The 24552-nt window shown below is 42.7% G+C and overlaps 1 protein-coding gene across 1 annotated transcript in view; it reads left to right on the top strand.

The window, feature by feature from the left end:
- Positions 1–24552, top strand: part of LOC122946165 (sodium- and chloride-dependent neutral and basic amino acid transporter B(0+)-like) — a 68839-nt gene that overhangs the window by 17593 nt on the left and 26694 nt on the right. Inside the window, exons 4-9 of the mRNA XM_044305571.1 lie at positions 1058–1219; positions 12957–13077; positions 20365–20497; positions 20592–20732; positions 21841–22069; positions 23178–23303. Coding sequence (XP_044161506.1) covers positions 1058–1219; positions 12957–13077; positions 20365–20497; positions 20592–20732; positions 21841–22069; positions 23178–23303 — 912 coding nt within the window. The remainder of the gene's footprint in view (positions 1–1057; positions 1220–12956; positions 13078–20364; positions 20498–20591; positions 20733–21840; positions 22070–23177; positions 23304–24552) is intronic.

The raw sequence follows: 24552 nt of genomic DNA, 5'->3' as shown, positions 1-24552 counted from the left end.
AGTAAAACAGCTAGTGTGAAAGTAGCATAACTGGAAACTAACCATGTGCCCCATAGAGATTATACACTGATAAAAGATGTCAAAAGTAAAAGTACATATAGGAGTTCATTTATTAACATATATATTCCACTTTTTGGCATATTAAAGTCACAGATTTTGTCGCATGGCAATTTTGCTGCAAAATCAGTGACTTTTCCCCAATCACGCCACTTTTCCAGAGAGCCGAGAAAAGGGGGCGTTCTGTGGGTGGGGGAAGCGAAAGAGCCAGCCGAGCCGGCTTATTTATCATTTTTGGTGTGGAAAAAGTCTTAAAATCTACACCAGTAAGGTAGGCACGGTCTGCTGGAGGAACTGCCAGAGTTATGTAGAGGGACTTAAGATGGGGTGGAAAATGCCAGTCTTAATTAATGTCCCCCATAATCTTTTATGTGCAAATTGTAAAGCTCAAATTTTGCTATGCAATAATCCAGACACATCTTTGAATTTTCAAAAATAAGGAGGAAATAAAAATTCTAATAATGAGTGCAAGGCCTCCTGCATGCATATTATAAATTCATATTGTTCAGATCTGTAATGTACAATGCCATATAGTATATTGCCCAAATAATAGTGCCATATGTTGACCATACATTACCAGTTAACTAAAAAATGATGCCATCTATGCCTTAACCGCCATACTAAATACATGCTGAAAAAAGTACAGAGACCAAATAACAGCTTTATAAATGACATTACCGTACTGTGTCTAAATGAAACTGCCGTTCAATTAATATTGTAGGGGATATCCCTTAAATACCGGAGTTTAAAAAAAATATATATAGTTTTTTCGTTTTCTTTTTTCTTCCCTATTTTCCGTGAGCCATAACTTTTTTATATTTCCAGTCAAATAGCTGTATGAGGGCTTATTTCTTGCAGGACAAGTTAGACTTTCTAATGCCATTATTATTAATTATTAAAATGTTGGATAACCCCTTTAAACATATTCATTTTCCGCTTCACTTTGCATACTAGAGTAGTAAATGGCTTGTGACAGAACTGCCTTTTTTCTCCATTGCAGGTATTGGAGTAACAAGTGTCCTCATATCAGCAATGGTATCTATTTACTACAATGTTATTGTTGCCTACAGTCTATATTATTTATTTGCCTCATTTACGAGTTACCTGCCATGGACGGAGTGTTCACACTGGGCAGACAGTAGGTGTCGTAATGAAATATCAGGTTAGTATATACTTTTTATATGTTCACTAGAAAATTTATTCAGCATTTTTTTTTATGGCCTTGTTATGCTATGGGAGGGGAGAATGGAAAGTAATTGGGAGACTGTGACCAAGAAGTCACTGTGCCTGTTGAAAGAACATAAAGGCAATTTTCATGCGAACACTGTGGCTGGTTCTCCCAAAACTTGGACAGAAAGTAAGTACATGTGTAAGGGGGCAGTGTCTTAATATGTCCATACTAGTGTCGATCGTGCACCAAAGTGCTCGGGTGCTCGAGTAGAACATCTCAGGATGCTCGGCACAATGGAAGTAAATGGGAGAACCCGAGCATTAAACCAGGCACCCCCTGCTCTAAAGAGGGAAGGGTGTCTGGTTCACAGGAACAAGTCAGAAGTTGATGGAAACACCACCGAAATGGTTTGGGAACAGCATGAGAAGGATGTCTGGATGCATCTTGGACTCTCATGTCACTGCTGGGAACGATGTTGTGCGAGTAGTACGCCACTTTTACAGACTGACAATAATACGCACAAAACCAAAGATAAAATCGATTTTAGAAGAAAAATTGTTAGGAAACATTCTTTTCTGTATATTTAGGCCTCATGCACACAACCGTTGTTCTGATCCGCATCCGAGACGCAGTTTTTTCGGCTCGGGTGCAGACCCATTCACTTCAATGGGGCCGCAAAAGATGCGGACAGCACTCCATTTGCTGCCCGATACCTTTGCTACGTTATGTATCCCCGCAAAAAAATAAAAATAAATTAACATGTCCTATTTTTGTCCGTTTTGTGGACAAGAATAGGCATTTCTACAATAGCCGCCTGTTCCGTTCCGCAAATTGCGGAAGGCACATGGACGGCTTCCATGTTTTGCGGTCCGCAATGGTCGTGTGCATGAGGCCTTACTTGTAAATAAAGTGCTGCCAAAAATTAAAGGAAGAGGCAGTCCAATACAACCTGCATATCACATAAAGGAGGACCTCATTCACATTGTGGTACAATTGTTCAGGTAGTGGGACTCCTACACTCATAAAGCCTATGCACTAAGTGAAAGGGCTGCCAAAAATTATAAGGAATCTGCACTACAATACACCCTTTATTACACATAAAGCAGGGCATCTAGAATCCTTGAAAAATTATGATTGATGGCCTGCTGGTGACCATCAAAAACATGAGGGGTTAGGGCCTGCACACACGTTATACAGGAGATTTGGCGCTGGTAATGTCGCTGCCACCAGCAGCAAAAGAATTAGACTGAATGTCACTGATATTTCGGATACACAAACGTTATACAGGAGATGTAGCGCAGGTAATTTGACTGTCCGCAGTGGACACCGTCTACAGAAAAAGTGCACTGGATGTCACAGATATGTGTAGGCTGCGCACACGTTACACAGGAGATGCAGCGCAGATAATGTCGCTGTCTGCAGCAGCCAAACAATTGCAAACTATTTAGCACAGGTTGACCTAAAAATATATTTTGCTGCCAAATACAACTATAGTCCTTAAAAGGACTTTTGTGTCTCTAACCAGTTTTAGCAAATTAGCGCTATTTCCCAGTTTTAGCAATTTTGCTATATAGCAAAAGATGAAGCGTTCCAGACAGCCAATCACTGTAAGGGCCAGCAGTCAACATGGCTGAGGCATTACAGTGAATGGGAGTACTTACCTGCGCTCGAGCACACGCGGTATTCGCCCAACACTAGTCCATACTTACCAATGTTTAAATTGATAAAATCAGGCAATCTAAGCCTGGTCCCCTGGGAACACCCACTTATGGATGGGGTTTGTTTTTGTCAGCCTGGGAAAACTCAATTTTGTCAGTACCGTGTCTGAAAATCAGGGACAGTGTCACCAAATTCAGAACTGTTGACAACAATGTACAAACCGGATTCCAAAAAAGTTGGGACACTATACAAATCGTGAATAAAAACTGAATGCAATGATGTGGAGAAGGCAAATGTCAATATTTTATTTGTAATAGAGCGTAGATGACAGATCAAACGTTTAATCCGAGTAAATGTATCATTTTAAAGGAAAAATACGTTGATTCAAATTTTCACGGTGTCAACAAATCCCAAAAAAGTTGGGACAAGTAGCAATAAGAGGCTGGAAAAAGTAAATTTGAGCATAACGAAGAGCTGGAAGATCAATTAACACTAATTAGGTCAATTGGCAACATGATTGGGTATAAAAAGAGCTTCTCAGAGTGGCAGTGTCTCTCAGAAGCCAAGATGGGTAGAGGATCACCAATTCTCACAATGTTGCGCAGAAAGATAGTAGAGCAATATCAGAAAGGTCTTACCCATCGAAAAATTGCAAAGACTTTGCATCGATCATCATCAACTGTGCATAACATCATCCGAAGATTCAGAGAATCTGGAACAATCTCTGTCCGTAAGGGTCAAGGCCGTAAAACCATACTGGATGCCCGTGATCTCCGGGCCCTTAAACGACACTGCACCACAAACAGGAATGCTACTGTAAAGGAAATCACAGAATAGGCTCAGGAATACTTCCAGAAACCATTGTCAGTGAACACAATACACCGTGCCATCCGCCGTTGCCAGCTGAAACTCTACAGTGCAAAGGAGAAGCCATTTCTAAGCAAGATCCACAAGCTCAGGCGTTTTCACTGGGCCAGGGATCATTTAAAATGGAGTGTGGCAAAATGGAAGACTGTTCTGTGGTCAGACGAGTCACAATTCGAAGTTCTTTTTGAAAATCTGGGACGCCATGTCATCTGGACCAAAGAGGACAAGGACAACCCAAGTTGTTATCAACGCTCAGTTCAGAAGCCTGCATCTCTGATGGTATGGGGTTGCATAAGTGCCTATGGCATGGGCAGCTTGCATGTCTGGAAAGGCACCATCAATGCAGAAAAATATATTCAGGTTCTAGAACAACATATGCTCCCATCCAGACGTCATCTCTTTCAGGGAAGACCCTGCATTTTTCAACAAGATAATGCCAGACCACATTCTGCATCAATCACAACATCATGGCTGCGTAGGTGTCACAACCAGACAGCTGAGAAGCTCTGACAGAGGCCTTATATAGTCGAGGTACGTGGATATGCAACCTTCCACCTTTCGGATCTTTGCATAGGCTGAGCAGCCAGGGAAAGTCTCAGGTCTTGTGCAGGGGTCTCCCTTTTGGTTCCTTAGCTTTGGATCCACTCAGTCATATATGCATGTTGCTTTGTCTTGTTTCCTGTACACCGTCCGTGACATTATAAGCCGCCAAAACCGTCTCAAGCATGGATCCGGTTTCACTTTTGGCTGAACGCCTTCAGGGTCTTTCATTGGAGGTAGCTGATCTCCGTAAGACTTTTTCTCAGCTTCAAGTGACCGGTTCAGCTTGCGTTCATGGAGTTTGTTCTGAGCCTAAGATCTCGCTCCCGGATACGTTCTCCGGGGGTAGTGAGAATTTTGTGCGTTTTAGAGAGGCTTGCAAACTCCATTTTCGCCTTCTTCCCCATTCCTCTGGTGATGAGGAACGGAGGGTGGGGATCATTATATCGCTGCTCAGGGGTAACGCTCAGTCCTGGGCCTTTTCGCTGCCGAAGGGGTCATGGCCTCTCCGTTCAGTGGATGAATTCTTTTTAGCCCTGGGTCAGATATATGATGATCCGGATCGTATTGCTCTGGCTGAGTCTAGACTACGTCTATTATGCCAGGGTAAACAATCCGCAGAAATATACTGCTCAGAATTTCGGAGATGGGCAGTTGATACTGGTTGGAATGATGCTGCACTCCGAAGTCAATTTTGCCATGGTCTTTCAGAGGGATTGAAAGATGCATTTGCCTTTCATGAGAGGCCTATTTCTTTGGACTCTGCTATGTCTCAGGCCGTTCGTATTGACAGGCGTCTTAGAGAGAGAGGAGAGATGTCCCCTTCCTGTCATACTCAGTCCCAGGACAGTGCAGATGTCCCATTCTGTGCGCAGGGGTCTCAGTCGCTGTCAGCCCCTTCTGAGCAGGAGCCCATGCAGCTGGGGTTGATTGCTTCTGACAATAGAAGATTCAGCTCGCATGGGAGGGTTTGTTTTTGTTGTGGAGGCATAAATCATTTGGCAAATATTTGTCCTTCTAGGAGATTCAGGCAGTTTTCTGGGAGTAATAAAGAAACAAACAGGAAAAAATCTTTTAAAAATGTTACTATTGTCTGTTACTATTGGCAGCGTTGAGGCGGAAATTGAAGGTTTTCCGTTTGCTTGTAGTTCCCGTTTTGTCCTGCCGGCTAGGGTGGCGCTAGAGAGCAAGAACATTTTTTGTGAGATTTTTGTGGATAGTGGAGCAGCGGTCAATCTCATTAATAATCAATTTGCGATAACTCATGGTTTCCAGGTGCGCACTTTGGGAAAGGATATTCCTGTTTTCGCTATTGATTCCGCTCCACTTTCTCAGAAATCATTAAAGGGCATAGTTCACAATATCCGTTTAATTGTAAGTGATGCTCATGTTGAGGATGTGTCATGTTTCGTCCTTAGCGGTTTGCCTACTCCTCTAGTGTTGGGGCTACCCTGGCTCACTAAACATAACCCCACCATTGATTGGCAAGCGAGGCAAATAAATGGTTGGAGTGACTTTTTCAAAGAGAATTGCCTCACGACATCTGTTTCTGAGGTTGCTACTAAGACTGTACCATCTTTTCTCTAAAAATTTTCGGATGTGTTCTCTGAGAGTGGAGTTCAGGATTTGCCCCCGCACAGGGAGTACGATTGCCCCATTAATCTCATCCCAGGCGCCAAACTGCCTAAATCTCATTTATACAATCTTTCCCAACCTGAGAGGATCGCTATGCGTGCTTATATCTCTGAGAGTCTGAGAAAAGGACACATACGACCCTCGAAGTCACCTGTTGCCGCTGGTTTTTTCTTTGTTAAGAAAAAAGATGGTTCTTTAAGACCTTGTGCAAAGAAGGAAAGGGATGGCACTCAGAACATTTGTGTTGTATGGGTGAATAAATTAATATATTTATTAAGGGGTGGCTAGATATGCCTTATGTAGTAAAATATGATAGGAGGTTGTATCAAAGTAATAAATTACATAGAATAGCAGTATGAATAAAGCACATTAAAATAACAACATGTTGATTATATAAAGTCCTGTTAAATAAAGGATAAAATGGATAGAAGTCTGTATAAAAATGGATCTATTTAAGAAGTTAATAACGTATCCTCATATGTAATGTCACTTGTCCTGATAGATCATAAATAACATAAAATAACCATTACTGAAAAAAATCCTGTTGCGGAAGGAGGAATAGTAGGAGATGTCTTGTAGACCTGTAGGAGAAAATTATCGTCTCAAATTTCGATATCCAGCAATATATTGTGGTATATTCTCCTGAAAAATCAAAACTTCCTATAAGAAGTAATGTAGAATAGTGTAGAATCTCCTTATTGTTTGAGAGTCAATCGTATCCGATTTGGTGGTAATATTATGTGGTCATCAATTACTGCTGTTAAAGCAGGTACATTACCCTCCTGGTGGCCGTCCACGTGGCAAGCTATTATCGAATTGAGCGGGAGATCTTTCACACGCATGTGACGTCACCGGAAGTGACGAAGAGCAGCAGCAAACCAACGGCCGGATCACACAGCGGGCGCGAAGAATACACGTGGACGCCGATCTGCAGGCAGGAGCCGCTCCCCGATCCACTGACGGCCCCGATCCATGACGGCCACCAGGAGGGTAATGTACCTGCTTTAACAGCAGTAATTGATGACCACATAATATTACCACCAAATCGGATACGATTGACTCTCAAACAATAAGGAGATTCTACACTATTCTACATTACTTCTTATAGGAAGTTTTGATTTTTCAGGAGAATATACCACAATATATTGCTGGATATCGAAATTTGAGACGATAATTTTCTCCTACAGGTCTACAAGACATCTCCTACTATTCCTCCTTCCGCAACAGGATTTTTTTCAGTAATGGTTATTTTATGTTATTTATGATCTATCAGGACAAGTGACATTACATATGAGGATACGTTATTAACTTCTTAAATAGATCCATTTTTATACAGACTTCTATCCATTTTATCCTTTATTTAACAGGACTTTATATAATCAACATGTTGTTATTTTAATGTGCTTTATTCATACTGCTATTCTATGTAATTTATTACTTTGATACAACCTCCTATCATATTTTACTACATAAGGCATATCTAGCCACCCCTTAATAAATATATTAATTTATTCACCCATACAACACAAATGTTCTGAGTGCCATCCCTTTCCTTCTTTGCACATTATTCTTACTACAAGTGTTGGGTACACTTGTCTGGATTGAGCACCTAATTCCATCTTTTTGGGTTATAGAGAGCCGCCCTATTCTTATATCTTTAAGACCTTGTCTGGATTTCAGGGAGCTGAACAGTATCACTATTCGTGACCCTTATCCGCTTCCTCTGATCCCGGACCTGTTTAACCAGGTTGTTGGGGCTAAAGTCTTTTCCAAATTAGATCTAAGAGGGGCATACAACCTGGTCAGGGTCAGAGAAGGAGACGAATGGAAGACGGCCTTCAATACCCCTGAGGGCCTTTTTGAGAATTTGGTTATGCCTTTTGGTTTGATAAAATGCCCCAGCCGTTTTTCAGCATTTCGTGAACAGCATTTTTTATCATTTGATGGGAAAATTTGTATTAGTGTATTTGGATGACATTTTGATTTTTTCTCCTGATTTCAAAACTCATAAGGAACATTTAAGTCAAGTCTTGCTCATCCTGCGGGAGAATAAATTATATGCGAAACTGGAAAAATGTGTGTTTGCGGTTCCAGAAATTCAATTTCTGGGGTTCCTTCTCTCCGCTTCTGGTTTTCGCATGGAGCCCGAGAAGGTCCGCGCTGTGCTTGAGTGGGAGCTTCCTGAGAATCAGAAGGCGCTGATGCGGTTTTTGGGCTTTGCCAATTATTACAGGAAGTTTATTTTGAATTATTCCTCTATTGTTAAACCACTCACTGATATGACCAGAAAGGGGGTAGATTTTTCTTCTTGGTCAGTAGAGGCGCGTAAGGCTTTTTCTAATATCAAGGAGAGTTTTGCTTCCGCTCCCATCTTGGTGCAACCTGATATTTCTTTACCCTTCATAGTTGAGGTTGATGCTTCTCAGGTGGGTGTGGGGGCGGTCTTGTCTCAGGGTTCCTCTCCTGCCAAATGGTGACCGTGTGCCTTTTTCTCGAAAAAACTCTCCTCCGCAGAGAGAAATTACGATGTGGGAGATAGGGAATTGTTGGCCATCAAGTTGGCTTTTGAGGAATGGCGCCATTGGCTAGAGGGAGCCAGACACCCTATTACCGTATTTACTGACCATAAAAATCTGTCTTACTTGGAGTCAGCCAAGCGTCTGAACCCGAGACAGGCCAGATGTTCTTTTCTAGGTTTAATTTTGTGGTCACGTTCCGCCCTGGAGTTAAGAATGTGAAGGCAGATGCCCTGTCATGATGTTTTCCGGGAGGCGGGAATTTTGAAGACTCGAGTCCCATTTTGGCTGAAGGTGTGGTGGTCTCTGCTCTCTTTTCTGAATTGGAGGCAGAGGTGCAGGCAGCCCAGTCAGAGGCTCCTGATCTTTGTCCTCCTGGGAGGTTGTTTGTGCCTCTCGCTTTAAGACACAAGATTTTTAAGGAACACCACGATACGGTCCTTGCTGGGCACCCGGGGGCAAGAGCCACACTGGATCTCATCGCTCGGAGATTCTGGTGGCCTGCGCTTCGTAAGTCGGTTGAGGGCTTTGTGGCAGCCTGTGAGACTTGTGCTCGTGCCAAAGTCCCTCATTCACGGCCATCAGGTCCTCTCCTTCCCTTACCCATTCCTTCCCGTCCTTGGACACATCTGTCCATGGACTTTATAACGGACCTGCCTCGTTCCTCGGGGAAGACTGTGATTCTGATGGTGGTGGACCGTTTTAGCAAAATGGTGCATTTCATCCCTTTTCCTGGTTTGCCCAATGCTAAGACGCTGGCGCAGGCATTTATTGATCACATTGTCAAATTGCATGGTATTCCTTCAGACATAATCTCTGATAGGGGCACGCAGTTTGTTTCCAGATTCTGGAAGGCTTTCTGTTCTCGCTTGGGGGTTCGGTTGTCATTCTCTTCTGCTTTCCACCCGCAGTCGAATGGCCAGACAGAGCGCGTCAATCAGAATCTGGAGACATATCTGCGCTGTTTTGTGGCGGAGAATCAAGAGGATTGGTGTTCTTTTTTGTCCCTTGCTGAGTTTGCTTTAAATAACCGTCGTCAGGAGTCCTCTGATAAGTCACCATTTTTTGGTGCATATGGGTTTCATCCGCAGTTTGGGACTTTCTCGGGAGAGGGGTCTTCTGGTTTACCTGATGAAGACAGATTCTCCTCGTCTTTGTCATCTATATAAATTCCGCCCCATCATGCATTTCTGGGTGGCTTATACTACTTCCTGGAGTGTGTGTGCATGCTGATCTTGTTTTTCAGTCTGCTACTAAGTAAGTGCTGAACATTTATCTGTTATTTTCTGTTTGCTGGATCCCAGGTGACCCTGACTCCCTCCGTGTCTGGTGTAGGGAGCCGGTGGTCATGTCCCCTCACTATTGTAGGGTGTTCAGGGGTTATATAGTCGAGGTACGTGGATATGCAACCTTCCACCTTTCGGATCTTTGCATAGGCTGAGCAGCCAGGGAAAGTCTCAGGTCTTGTGCAGGGGTCTCCCTTTTGGTTCCTTAGCTTTGGATCCACTCAGTCATATATGCATGTTGCTTTGTCTTGTTTCCTGTACACTGTCCGTGACAGTAGGAGAAGGATCCGGGTACTGAAATGGCCAGTCTGCAGTCCAGATCTTTCACCTATAGAGAACATTTGGCGCATCATAAAGAGGAAGGTGCAACAAAGAAGGCCCAAGACGATTGAACAGTTAGAGGCCTGTATTAGACAAGAATGGGAGAGCATTCCTATTTCTAAACTTGAGAAACTGGTCTCCTCGGTCCCCAGACGTCTGTTGAGTGTTGTAAGAAGAAGGGGAGATGCCACACAGTGGTGAAAATGGCCTTGTCCCAACTTTTGGGGGATTTTTTGACACCATGAAATTCTGATTTAACATATTTTTCCCTTAAAATGGTACATTTTCTCAGTTTAAACTTTTGTTCCGTGATTTATGTTCTATTCTGAATAAAATATTAGAAGTTGGCACCTCCACATCATTGCATTCAGTTTTTATTCACGATTTGTATAGTGTCCCAACTTTTTTGGAATCCGGTTTGTATGTTCTCATGGTGGTCAGGTTCCCTTTCAGAAAATTGGAGTATATTTTAGGCTCAGGGTGGCATATTTTAAGTGGCTACCACTGTAGAATGGCCGAAGGAACCGGGAAGACACAGTCACCCCACGTAGGGTAACAAACTTACAGTTGCAACAATCTTTGATAGGCAACATACTTAGTGGTTACTGTCTCTCAGTGAGGGTACAGGCTTCGTTACCAGCATCAGGACAATTGTGTACACTGTCTCTGTAAGTGGCAACAAATACATTACTTTCCCTTTTAAAAAGAACAATTTATTCTCCCTTTGGCTGATGCAGAACACAATTACTCAGCATTGTCAATGATGCAGATGACCATATTTGCAGTACTACCATGCATACCTTTCCAAGTGCCGCAGTATCTCACAATTTGGACAGTGTCTAGGAGGAGCATCTCACTTCACAACTATTCTGCACGCTGTCTCTCACTAAATATTAGGTATAGGCTGTCTGGTCTCTGACCTGTCTCTTTTACAGGCCCCAGCTGCTTTTAGGATGCATTGACTAGCTGGCTTCTCTTTATCCCTCATCTATCTCTACCTCTGAACTTTGCAGTATTTGGCTTCTAATGCCCTAGCAATTGTATGAGGTGTTATACCCTTCTTTTCAGTAGCAACCACCTCTACTGGAATAACACTGGATCTGTCTCCAGCAGCAACCATCAGCTCAATCTTCCATGTCCTGTCTAACTCACACTCACTGAGCACATGGCGTGCATAGGCCTGTATTTATCAACTCACCCATGAGCATCTAATGTAAGCTCAAGGACTGCAAGAAATTGCCATTCCAGATCAAACTTCAGCACAGGACCTTTGCTAAATAGGTCAGCTATCAGAAGGTATTGCATCATCCCATATGATAATATAATTGCATAATAGGTAGCATCAAACCTAAGTGTTGTTCTACCGGTCCTATGATACAAAACATTATATACATTATGTGCTCTCTGTGCAATAGATATGTGCAGTTACAGGGTGCTCCCCTTGTCTTCAGAGTGAACTTGTCTATATACCCAAGTTATGACTTTCCCAGTATCAGTACTTACATGGTATTTCACTCACCATAATATCCATTTTCCATTCCCTCGCTGATATCTCATAACAGCTTAAAGGGACTATACATGGTAAATCACATATCACAGAACATGACCTGTCACATTGGTGCAAGCACTGGGAGATATGTCGCATGTATCCACATAAGAGAGAAAATGTATCATAGGCCAGCATTTTTAATCAGCCTATGATATCCCAGTGTGCTACTGGAGGCCGCACCTAATTCATGATGCCTCGTCATAAATTTGGCGCAGCTCTAGCAGTCCATGTAAATGAACTTAAAGGATAAGTGTCATATTTAAAATTTTTGTTTCCTAAAGTGTAGGGCAAGTGATAGGTAACAATTTTGCAATAGACTTTATTTAGCCAAAATTTGGTAGAAAACTGGGGCTGAAATAGCCCTTAGCAGCACTCTTTAAAGGGAACCTGTCACCGGGATTATGTGTATAGAGCTGAAGACATGGGTCGCTAGATGGCCGCTAGCACATCCGCAATACCCAGTCCCCATAGCTCTGTGTGCTTTTATTGTGTAAAAAAAACGATTTGAAACATATGCAAATTAACCTGAGAAGAGTCCTGTATGTGAGATGAGTCAGGGACAGGACTCATCTCAGGGTAATTTGCATATGTATCAAATCGTTTTTTTTTTACACAATAAAAGCACACAGAGCTATGGGGACTGGGTATTGCGGATGTGCTAGCGGCCATCTAGCAGCCCATGTCCTCAGCTCTATACACAAAATCCTAGTGACAGGTTCCCTTTAAATGAGTGCTGCTAAGGGCCTTCCGTCTCCGATTAGAAAAGGGGAGATGGGCTGTGCAGGCGCTGTGCTTCTGCCTCGTGCTTCCCTGGGAGACAGAGGGCTGGGCACAGGAGTCTTAGGAGTTAAAATTACATTTATATCCCCCCTTTCTATGCAATCTAATGCTCCGTTACATTCACTGACCTGCGATTCAAACCCTCTTACATACGGACGCTAGGCGGCATCCATTCTGATGGATTGCAGTATACATTTTTTGTTTTGAATTTTCTAATTTCCCACTTCTTTCCTGCTCCATGGCTCCTGGATTTCCAGTCCCCATCTATCGTCTATATTTCACATGGTCATATGTGTTGCTGCAGCCAATAACCGGCCTCAGCGGTTATTGACTGCTGGGACATGTGCCATTTGAGGGCATGTCAGCACATGAATCCCATACATGTTTAAGTAGACAGACAGGGATCAGAAGTCCAGTGAACACAGACCAGGAGTCACAGAGCCAGAAAAAAAAGTATGAATTTCTTCACAGGTACCTCTGGGTGGGTGGATGGGTTGGGGTATTTTTAAAAAAAATTGTAGACAAGTTTTAAGACAATATAACCTTTTTGTTTTTTTTTGTTTTTTTTTGCATAGGATTATGCAATGTAACATTGGACAATGCGACAATAATGGTAAATGTGTCATGGGTAAAAGACAACAATCTCACCTGCATCACTGACAACAATACTGAACTTCCAAGCAAACAGTACTGGGAGTAAGTATGAAAGTAATTTCATGAATGGAATATGTGGATCCCTTACCCCTCTGGAGGTATCTACGAAATATGTCCCTCTTTTAGAGTAAGTAGTCGTGACTAGAGTTGAGCGGACACCTGGATGTTCGGGTTCGACGGGTTCGCATGAACTTCGGAAAAAAGTTCGAGTTGACCCCGAACCCCATTGAAGTCAATGGGGACCCGAACTTTTTAGGACTAAAATGGCTGTAAAAATGTCATGGAAAGGGCTAGAGGGCTGCAAATGTCGTCAAAATGTGGTTAAGAGCATGGCAAGTGCTCTGCAAACAAATGTGGATAGGGAAATGACTTAAAATAACATAAAATACGTAAAAATAAAAAATAATAATCTTGATCTAGGAGGACCAGGTCCATATGGAGTAGGAGGTTGAGGAGGCGGTGGATGTGGCGGTGTAGGTGGAAGCGGCGGTGGAGGAGAAGGAGGTAGCCTACACTGCTTTTTGGTTTTAAATTTTATTTTTAAAATTAGGGTACACCCCAAAACATTGGGAAATATAACCTGTGATAACCCCCTCCAGTCGTTCTAAACACACTTTCAGACAATACACTGGCTGCAGGGCAGGCCAGCACCTCCAAGGGGTAAAGCGCACGCTCAGGCCATGTGCCCAATTTGGAGACCCAGAAGTTGCAGGGGCTGACCCCTGTCAGTCAGTTCGTGTAGGCGTGTGCACACTTAGTGCCCCACCATGTCGCACGTCCCCGTGATGTTCACGATCCAATTTGATATCTGCTCTATCAACTTACGATGTTCTTTTATGCGCCTACCATGGTGATCATGGGTGGCGAGGAATCAGAGTTCCAGGCCAGAGAGGGAGCGTGAGAAAGAGAGACCACATCCAAGGTAGGATTTATTTTTTCAAATTTCAAATTATAGAGTTGAAATATGGGAGAAATTATTAAAGCGTAAAAGTGTGACAACTTTTCAAAGTTTAAGCATTGAATGAAAGGATGTGGCCCGCATTAATTACTGAATAATATATTAAATTTTATTCCAAGTCACCTATGCATAGCAGGTGTTTATTCAAGTCTAAACCCAAGAATGTAACAGAAAAATTATTGAAATTTATTAAGCAGTCAACTAGGTAGTTGACAGCTTTTTTACCGTTCCACTAGGTATAGCAGTGGTACTATACACACCAAAATTGGTGAATTTCACCCTAAAATGTAAATGACAATTTTTATTTTTAACCGGCCTACAAGGTATAGCAGTAGTACTATACAACCAAAAATTGGGTAATTTCACCCGAAAAAGTTAATTGCAATTTAATATTTTTTTAGTTTTACCTGTCTACTGGGTATAGCAGTGTTACTAAACACCCAAAAATTTGTGAATTTCACCCAAAAATGTAAATGACAATTTATTTATTTTTTAGCCGGCCTACTAGGTATAGCGTGGTACTATACACCCAAAAATTGGTTAATTTCACCCGAAAATGTTAATGACAAAGTAGTGAAATTATATAAAATAAAACACGTACAAAAAAAAAATTGGATTTATGAGGTGGAGTTCCATATGGAGTAGGAGTTTGAGGAGGCGGTGGACGTAGCGGAGTAGGTGGAAGCGACGGTGGAGGAGGACGAGCTAGCCAACACAGGTTTTTGGTTTTTATTTAATTTTGAAAAATTATGGTATACTCCAAAAGAGTGTGAAATATCCAAAATACAAACATGAGCAATTGCGCTGCAGTATAACAATGGTTGCTTAGTGCTGATATACACGTCTATTCTGCACAAGGTACGGACAAGTCCTGAGGGATCCATGCCTGGTTCATTTTAATGAACGTGAGCTTGTCCACATTGGCTGTGGACAGACGGCTGCGCTTGTCTGTGATGACGCCCTCTGCCGTGCTAAACACACGTTCAGATAATACACTGGCTGCAGTGCAGGTCAGCACCTACAAGGCGTAAAGGGCAAGCTCAGGCCATGTGCCCAATTTGGAGACCCAGAAGTTGAAGGGGCAGACCCGTCATTTAGTACGTGTAGGCGTGTGCACACATACTGCTCCACCATGTTGGTGAAATGCTGCCTCCTGCTAAGACGTTCCATATCAGCTGATGGTGCTGGTTGTTGTGGCATGCTGACAAAGCTTTTCCACATTTCAGCCATGCTAACCCTGCCTAAGTGTGCTGGCGGTGCCCCAGCTGCATTGGCGATCATTTCCTTGTCCTCTGCCTTCGCCTTGCGCTTCCACTTTGCCCCCGCTGTCGGGTGGGAATGCAACCAGCAGCGCGTCTACCAGCGTCTACGATCACGCTCCAGTGACGGAATTAAGGATGGTACGTTGTCCTTGTAACGGGGATCCAGCAGCGTGGCTGTCCCCCAAACAGATAAGTTTTAAAACTGCCTGCTGTCATTTACCCTTGGCTGTGCAGAAATTGGTGGTGAAGGTGTTACGCTGACCGGATGAGGAGCTGGTAGAGGATGAGGAAGCTGAGTAGGAGGCGGAAGCAACAGGAGGCAAACTAAAGCGCCCTGCAATCCTTGGTGGTGGAAGAACATGCGCCAAACTGCTATCCGCCTCAAACCCGGCCGCCACTGCATTTACCCAGTGTGCTGTTATGGAGATATAATGGCCTGACAGTGCTTACTGGTCCATGTATCTGTAGTCAGGTGCACCTTGCCACAGATGGCGTTGCGCAGTGCACACCTAATTTTGTCCCCTACTTGGTTGTGAAGGGAAGGGATGGCTCGCCTTGAAAAGTAGTGGCGGCTGGGCACGACGTACTGTGGGACAGCCACTGCCGTAAGGCCTTTAAAACTATCCGTCTGCACCAGACGGAATGACAGCATTTCAAAGGCCAGTAATTTAGAAATGCTGGTATTCAGGGCTAGGGATCGCGGGTGGGTAGGGGGGTACTTCCTCTTCCTCTCCAGAGTTTGGGATATGGAGAGCTGAACGCTTAAGTGGGACATTGTGGAGATGCTTGGTGACCCAGGTGTTGGTGTTGCTAGCAGATCCTCTGTTTGCGGGGTGGCAGGCGGCACTGTCACTCCAGAGGTGGATGAAGAGGCCGCGACTGCAGTAGAAGAGGAAGCAGGAGGAGCCAGAGACCTTTCTTGGTTTTTGAGGTGTCTACTCCACTGCAGCTCATGCTTTGCACTTAAATGCCTGGTCATGCAGGTTGTGCTCAGGTTGATAACGTTTATGCCTCGCTTCAGGCTCTGATTGCACAGCGTGCAAACCACTTGTGTCTTGTCGTCAGCACATTGTCTGAAGAACTGCCACACCAGGGAACTCCTTGGAGCTGGCTTTAGTGTGCTCGGTCCCTTGCTCCGGTGGGCAGTAGGAGGCGTACTGTCTAGAGGACGGCCGCTCCGCTTTTGCACCCTGCTCCCTCTTCTGCTGTGCTGGTGGCTCTGTGCGACCACCGCCTCTTCCTCTGAACTACATAGGTCATTCGCATGACCTTGATTCCATGTGGGGTCGAGGACCTCATCATCCTCCACATCATCTTCCACCCAGTCTTCACCCCTTCCTTGTCAGTCAGCACACTTTCGAAAGCTCCAGCAGTTGGCACCTGTGTTTCGTCATCATCCGAGACGTGCTGCAATAGTCCTCCCATGTACTCATCTTGAAAGATAAGTGGTTGGGCATCGGTGCACTCAATCTCTTCCACTTCTGGGGCAGGGCTAGGTGGATGGCCTTGTGAAACCCTGCTAACAGAGTCATCAAAAAGTAGAAGAGACTGCTGCATAACTTGGGGCTCAGACTGCTTGGCTGATTTGCAAGGGGGTGAGGTGAAAGACTGATGGATATCGGCTGCAGGTGCCAACTGTGGTCTTTCAGCAGGAGACTGGGTGGGAGACAATGTGAAGGAACTGGATCCACTGTCAGCAACCCAATCTACTATCACCTGTACTTGTTCATGTCTCACCATTCGTAGAGCAGCATTAAGCCTGACCAAATACCGCTGCAGGTTTTGTCGCCTACTCGCACCTAAGAAAGGGGTTTCACTTGTGCATGTAGCTGGCACATATTGACCACGTCCTCTCCCTGCAACAGGAGCTCTACCAGCAGCACCACGACCTGGGCCACGTCCCTTATTTGAAGCTCTCCTCATATTTTTCGAATTTAGGATCTTGCCCTAAATGGGTGTTTAATTAATAGTAGAATAGAACGACAGTATGTAAAGAGTGTTTCTCACACGGTCTGAACCAGTGTAGGCCTAAATTAAATATTTCTTTGCCAAAAATGGCTGTATTTCAAATCCCTGATTCAAATCCCTGTATGTAGAGGGTGTATCTCACACAGTCTGAACCAGTGTAGGCCTGAAGTAAATATTTATTTGCACAAAATGGCTGTATTTCAAATGGCTGTATTTCAAATGCCTGATTCAAACCCCAGTATGTAGAGGGTGTATCTCACAGGGCCTGAACCAGTGTAGGCCTAAATTAAATATTTCTTTGCCCAAAATGGCTGTATTTCAAATGGCTGTATTTCAAATGCCTGAATCAAACCCCTGTATGTAGAGGGGATATCTCATACGGTCTGAACCAGTGTAGGCCTGAAGTAAATATTTATTTGCCCAAAATGGCTGTATTCAAATGGCTGTATTTCAAATGCCTGATTCAAACCCCTGTATGTAGAGGGGGTATCTCACACGGTCTGAACCAGTGTAGGCCTGAATTAAATATTTCTTTGCACAAAATGGCTGTATTTCAAATGGCTGTATTTCAAATTCCTGAATCAAACCTCTGTATGTAGAGGGAATATCTTACACGGTCTGAACCAGTGTAGGCCTGAAGTAAATATTTCTTTGCCCAAAATGGCTGTATTTCAAATGCCTGATTCAAACCCCTGTATGTAAAGGGGATATCTCACAGGGCCTGAACCAGTGTAGGCCTGAAATCAATATTGGTGCACCAAATGGTGGTATTTAAAATCTCTGAATGTAACCTAAATGTATCAAAGGCTGCCAACTAAATTTTTTTTGCCCAAACGAGTGTTTGTTTAACAACTGAATTTGACAGCAGTATATAAGCCCATAATTTCACACGGGTTTGCTCAACCCTAGTCAGCTCAACCCAGCTATGGTTAAGCAGCGGAAGCACAAGGCTCCCTTTTGTAGTGATGTTATGGTGCCCAGTGGTAGGAAGGCCAGAGTGGTGTTAAATAGGCCACAATATCCCTGGAGATGTTGTGTAGAACTTGTCATGATGCTCCTACCTAAATATGGGTATACATTAAATTTTGCAAAGAGACTTAATTGCGGGGAAACTACAAACCGGATTCCAAAAAAGTTGGGACACTAAACAAATTGTGAATAAAAACTGAATGCAATGATGTGGAGATGGCAAATGTCAATATTTTATTTGTAATAGAACATAGATGAAAGATCAAACGTTTATTCCGAGTAAATGTATAATTTTAAAGGAAAAATAAGTTGATTCAAATTTTCACGGTGTCAACAAATCCCCAAAAAGTTGGGACAAGTAGCAATAAGAGGCTGGAAAAAGTAAATTTGAGTATAACGAAGAGCTGGAAGACCAATTAACACTAATTAGGTCAATTGGCAACATGATTGGGTATAAAAAGAGCTTCTCAGAGTGGCAGTGTCTCTCAGAAGCCAAGATGGGTAGAGGATCACCAATTCCCACAATGTTGCGCAGAAAGATAGTGGAGCAATATCAGAAAGGTGTTACCCAGTGAAAAATTGCAAAGACTTTGCATCTATCATCATCAACTGTGCATATCATCATCCGAAGATTCAGAGAATCTGGAACAATCTCTGTGTGTAAGGGTCAAGGCCGTAAAACCATACTGGATGCCCGTGATCTCCGGGTTCTTAAACGACACTGCACCACAAACAGGAATGCTACTGTAAAGGAAATCACAGAATGGGCTCAGGAATATTTCCAGAAACCATTGTCAGTGAACACAATCCACCGTGCCATCCGCCGTTGCCAGCTGTAACTCTACAGTGCAAAGAAGAAGCCATTTCTAAGCAAGATCCACAAGCTCAGGCGTTTTCACTGGGCCAGGGATCATTTAAAATGGAGTGTGGCAAAATGGAAGACTGTTCTGTGGTCAGACGAGTCACGATTAGATGTTCTTTTTGGAAATCTGGGACGCCATGTCATCCGGACCAAAGAGGACAAGGACAACCCAAGTTGTTATCAACGCTCAGTTCAGAAGCCTGCATCTCTGATGGTATGGGGTTGCATGAGTGCGTGTGGCATGGGCAGCTTGCATGTCTGGAAAGGCACCATCAATGCAGAAAAATATATTCAGGTTCTAGAACAACATATGCTCCCATCCAGACGTCATCTCTTTCATGGAAGACCCTGCATTTTTCAACAAGATAATGCCAGACCACATTCTGCATCAATCACAACATTATGGCTGCGTAGGAGAAGGATCCGGGTACTGAAATGGCCAGTCTGCAGTCCAGATCTTTCACCTATAGAGAACATTTGGCGCATCATAAAGAGGAAGGTGCAACAAAGAAGGCCCAAGACGATTGAACAGTTAGAGGCCTGTATTAGACAAGAATGGGAGAGCATTCCTATTTCTAAACTTGAGAAACTGGTCTCCTCGGTCCCCAGACGTCTGTTGAGTGTTGTAAGAAGAAGGGGATTTTCTCAGTTTAAACTTTTGTTCCGTGATTTATGTCCTATTCTGAATAAAATATTAGAAGTTGGCACCTCCACATCATTGCATTCATTTTTTATTCACGATTTGTATAGTGTCCCAACTTTTTGGGAATTCGGTTTGTACATTGATAATGGTTCATCTCTCTACTGCACCATTACCTGCTCATGTGTATAACCAAAAAGCAATAACTTTCCACAATACTCTTCTATTCACACATGCCATTTTTGTGTTTCTTTGCTGCCATTTTCTTTACAATAAAAAAGCCCAATTCCAACTGCAACTACGGCAAAATGGCTCCAAAAGCATAACAGGTAGATGCAGCATTAATCTTTCTCATGAGTAAAACAATGTTTTTTTGTGCTTCTTAGAGACAAAATGGTCCCACAGTCATAGCTTTCATAAATAATTGCACTGCTGCTGTTTTACCAAAATATCCCTCTAAGGGCTAACACTTTGAATGACCTCAAGCAAAGATGACCGAAGTTCCTAAAATTAGTTTTGGTCCAATTTGTCTGAATTGGCTAAGAAATTCAAAAATGGCAGGAAACTATCTTTCTCTTTCTCTCGCTATCTATCTATCTATCTAATCTCAAGTCTTTGTGTCTACATCCAGCTCTATTAATGAATATTTGTTTGAACTTTATTTTTGCAGAAAAGTGACCCTGCAACTATCTAGTAGCCTCGATGAGACAGGGCATGTGGTTTGGTACCTTGCTCTTTGCCTGCTCTTGGCATGGATCATAGCTTTTGCTGCACTATGTAAAGGCATAATGTCTTCAGGAAAGGTACATTTATCATACTATTACTTTTACATCACTGTGAATCTTTACTTGTATCAAGTTTAGAAGTAATTTACTGTCTCTTTACTCCAAAAATGAGGTGGTGTACTTTACAGCCTTGTTTCCCTATGTTGTCTTAATTATCCTCCTTGTCCGAGGAGTCACACTGGAGGGGGCTAGGGATGGAATTGAATATTATATTGGGCAACAGTCTGACATCAGCAAGCTCAGCAATGGAGAAGTGAGTATTTTCAATTCAACTTTGCATTTCACCCTATTTTTCTTTTGTATTTCATGTGTTTTGGGCCACGACTGGACTAGACAACATTTTTAAGCCACCCAGACAATAAGATGATCACCCCATTTTTGGATGATGCAATCTCTAACAATCAGCTGCCATTGCAAAATTGTGGGTGACCACATATGGTACTTCCCCTCCACCCACCATAGACTGCCATGTAATACAAAATAGCACCAAGTCTGCCAGTATGGCATACCACCCAACTTTTTGGACAGTCAAAGAGGAACACTTATGGCTCATTATGTGAAAGATCCAATCACTGAGGAGGTCGGTCATGGCTGCAGACAAGCATTCACAGCCATTTCCCGCCATGTTGAGACAATAACAATGAATTGGGTTGCAGCAGGGACCCGGCGCTGTCATAACTTTAGCAATGGGGGATTAGTAAGGTGGGTATATGCTCTGTAATTTTTTACAACATGTTCATCCCTTTGGACAGCTTTTTTCTTTTGCTAGAACCCCCCTTTAAATATCAGCAACAAATCATCTGAGGTCCAACTTTTACCAAATAATGAAACACATATAAACGGAGGTCTAATTTACAGGAAGGAATCAGTCAGATAGTCTCTGCAAAAGTTTACTAAGTTTATTAATGTACATTTATTTCCCAGGTCAAACACAGAAACTTTTTAAGAGCAAAGAGGAACAGAGGGGCTTAGGTAAAAAAGAGGGACAGTCCCTCCAAAGGAGGGACATTTGGGGTAAATGGTATGGGAAACAACTTTTTGCAGTGGCTATACAGTCAGTCTGCACTCGAATACCAGTAAGAACAACCCTATAAGCAATTTGGCTTTTCCACAATTACTTTGTTTTTTAATGTGGTTATAAGTTGACAAGCATTATACAGGACAGAGCTCTGTAAAGTAACCATGGGTCCTTGTGTCAACTCTATATTCATGCACAGAATGAGCTAAAGCTGCACCGTTTGCTTGCAGGCAACCTTCAATCCATCACAAAAAATCTCACTGGGTTTTAGTGTAGTTGTCTGTCACCTGCGTATGATTACATCTATGGCCAGTTTTAATTGTTAATTTACTTTTTTTCCTAGGTCTGGAGAGATGCTGCTACCCAAATATTTTATTCCCTTTCAGTAGCCTGGGGGGGACTGTTCGCTCTTTCATCTTACAATAAATTCAATAACAACTGTTACCTGGACGCCATTGTGGTCTGCGTAATAAACTGCCTTACCAGCATTCTTGCAGGATTTGCCATCTTCTCTATCTTGGGGCACATGGCTTTAGTGTCAGGCAAAAAAGTCTCAGATGTAGTTGATGAAGGTAAGAAAATGTTCATGCATTGACAGTAGCACTAAAATTACAGTAGAAATTGGCTTATACAGAAGGAAAAATGTAAAATTACTTATAAGTGTTATGGACACCACTATTTAGCATCACAACCTGTATGGAGGTAACTAAGTGGCTGAGGCTCTGGAGCTCCATTTGCCAAGGGTCATGTCATATTATAGCAAAAGAAGGATCAAACGACCCCCAGCACCCAAGGTTAGGACTGTTTTATTATTTGGCATTGTTACATGAGGAATGTATAGAACTCTGAGCATTATGAGGGGAAACAATAAATAACTGCACTGCCATTAATACAGTTAATAAAGATAAAAATATCCTGACATCCTTCTACCATTTCTATAAATAAAAACTTCTGTAACTGCAATTCCTCAAGACCCCCAAAGAGCCCGGTCATCACAAGTAAAAAATGTACTTTTCAGTTTGCTTGTGGATCAGAACCAAACTAATTTACCCAGCAGGTACACCCAATGCTTAAAATTCCAGTGTGACTATCTCATGACGGAGAAAATTGGTTCAAATTGAATTCAATCTGAATTTAAAAAAAATTCAGGTTGAAATCAATTCCACATTCTTGGTGACTTGATCCAGGTCAATTTCTTAAAAAAGTGTTAGGACAGGAAAAATGAATAAGGGAGATCAGGTAAAACATCTGACAGTACAGAGAGATTGGAAATAGGCTGTTATTACTACCTGCAGTAATTTGTTTACCCATTTACCCGTTTTATACATATCGTTCGCTGTAACTTTGACATTATTAATAGTTTCTTGGCTTTAAAGAGCCTAAATGATGCAATGTGTCATCTACAACTTGTTTGGGCGATTGGGGCACTTTTTAATTTGGGTAGACTTTATTCAGATCCAATTTGAATTGGCTAACCAATTTGGCCAAATCTAATTGAATTTAAGGAAATTTGCTCATCATTGCTCCTGACTCTGTTGCAGGATGCACCGTTGCCATCTAATAAAACACAAAGCGGAAAACTTCAATATTGTCAACATCACTTTTTAAACTTCTATACATGTTACACATTGATATTCACTTCCATTCTAATCAAACTAACCATGGAATCTTTCTTTATAGGATTCGGCCTGGCATTTATTGCTTATCCTGATGCACTGACAAAATTGCCTATATCTCCACTCTGGTCCATTTTGTTTTTCTGCATGCTCTTGGCGTTAGGACTTGACTCACAGTTTGCTCTGATAGGTAAGCTGAGCAGAGTCATTTCCTTTTCATCCACAAAGAGGTACAACGCATTGAACATTTTTAGCCATTGAGGTCACTGAGAAAAGTAGGATCTATTTTTTGCTGTAGAGAGCCCATAAATAGCACAACAAATATGAGCTATTTGTCTAAATACGCAGCGCAAGTCACTTTGCCAATAAACTATTTCATTTATAGCAAATTTCTATACAGTCCCTAAAAGTGACCAGACACTAAGGGTGTAACTACCAGGGTAGCAGGCATAGCAGTGGCTATGGGGCTGATAACCTCTCAGCCATTTGGTGCAGTCAGTAACAGTGGCGTACATAGAGAAGTAAGGGCCCCATATCAAGGATCACACCAGGCCCCCCACACAGGACGGAAAGGTTTCTGCCTAAACCCTTTTCAATGACCCTTGGACCATTTTTCCACTGCCTCATTTGCTAAAAGTTACTCCTTTAGAGGGTAGAGTCCTGACCAAGTTTTCACCTCCAGTAGAAGAGGACATAATTCCAACTAAGACTGGGCCCCCTCTTGCCCTGGGCCCCATAGCGGTCACATGGTCTGCTGCTACGGTAGTTACGCCCCTGGTCAGTAATGAAGTGCATATAAGGTGACATGAAAAATGTAATGTGTTCCCATTCTAAGTGTGTGTTCCCATTCTAAGTGTGTGTTCCCATTTTAAGTGTTACTATAGAGCCCCATGGCTACCCATACTTTGAGGCAACATGTATATGGTGACATTCCCTGGTCTAATGGTCTGAAGCATACCTACCTGCTTTTCACCGTAGGATACCAGCACCTTTGCTCCTCATCCTCAGCTGCTTTGCTCAATTCCCACTGTAACATCCCCTTTGATGTTGCTGCAGCCAATGACTGGCTGCAGCGGTGACCTGACCCCTTTGCTTCACGTAACCAATTGACATGATACAAGGGAAACAGGTTACTGCTGCAGCCAGTCATTTTCCAGATCTCCGCCTACTAACAATGGACGGAAACATTCTTAGTACAAAAAAAACCTGTTCTAATCCTGTCCAAATAACACAGGTTTATTAGAGTTCTCACTTGTATGGTGGACATGGTCAGGTTCGGTTATTCTGCCTTTGGATGTTTCTTTTCGATGACTGCAAGCAGAGATCTTAAAAATAGAGAAGAATAAAACAAAGTATATGAGAAAGTTGTTACCATCTTTACACAAGGAGAATTATGCCTTATTTACACAAAACTGGAGAAGATGGTTCAACGGCAGAGA

Source organism: Bufo gargarizans, chromosome 9 (genome assembly GCF_014858855.1).
Source record: "Bufo gargarizans isolate SCDJY-AF-19 chromosome 9, ASM1485885v1, whole genome shotgun sequence".
In the NCBI taxonomy this organism is placed as follows: domain Eukaryota; kingdom Metazoa; phylum Chordata; class Amphibia; order Anura; family Bufonidae; genus Bufo; species Bufo gargarizans.
The sequence above is the reverse complement of the archived record's forward strand: the minus strand, read 5'-3'. Positions and strand labels throughout refer to the sequence as shown.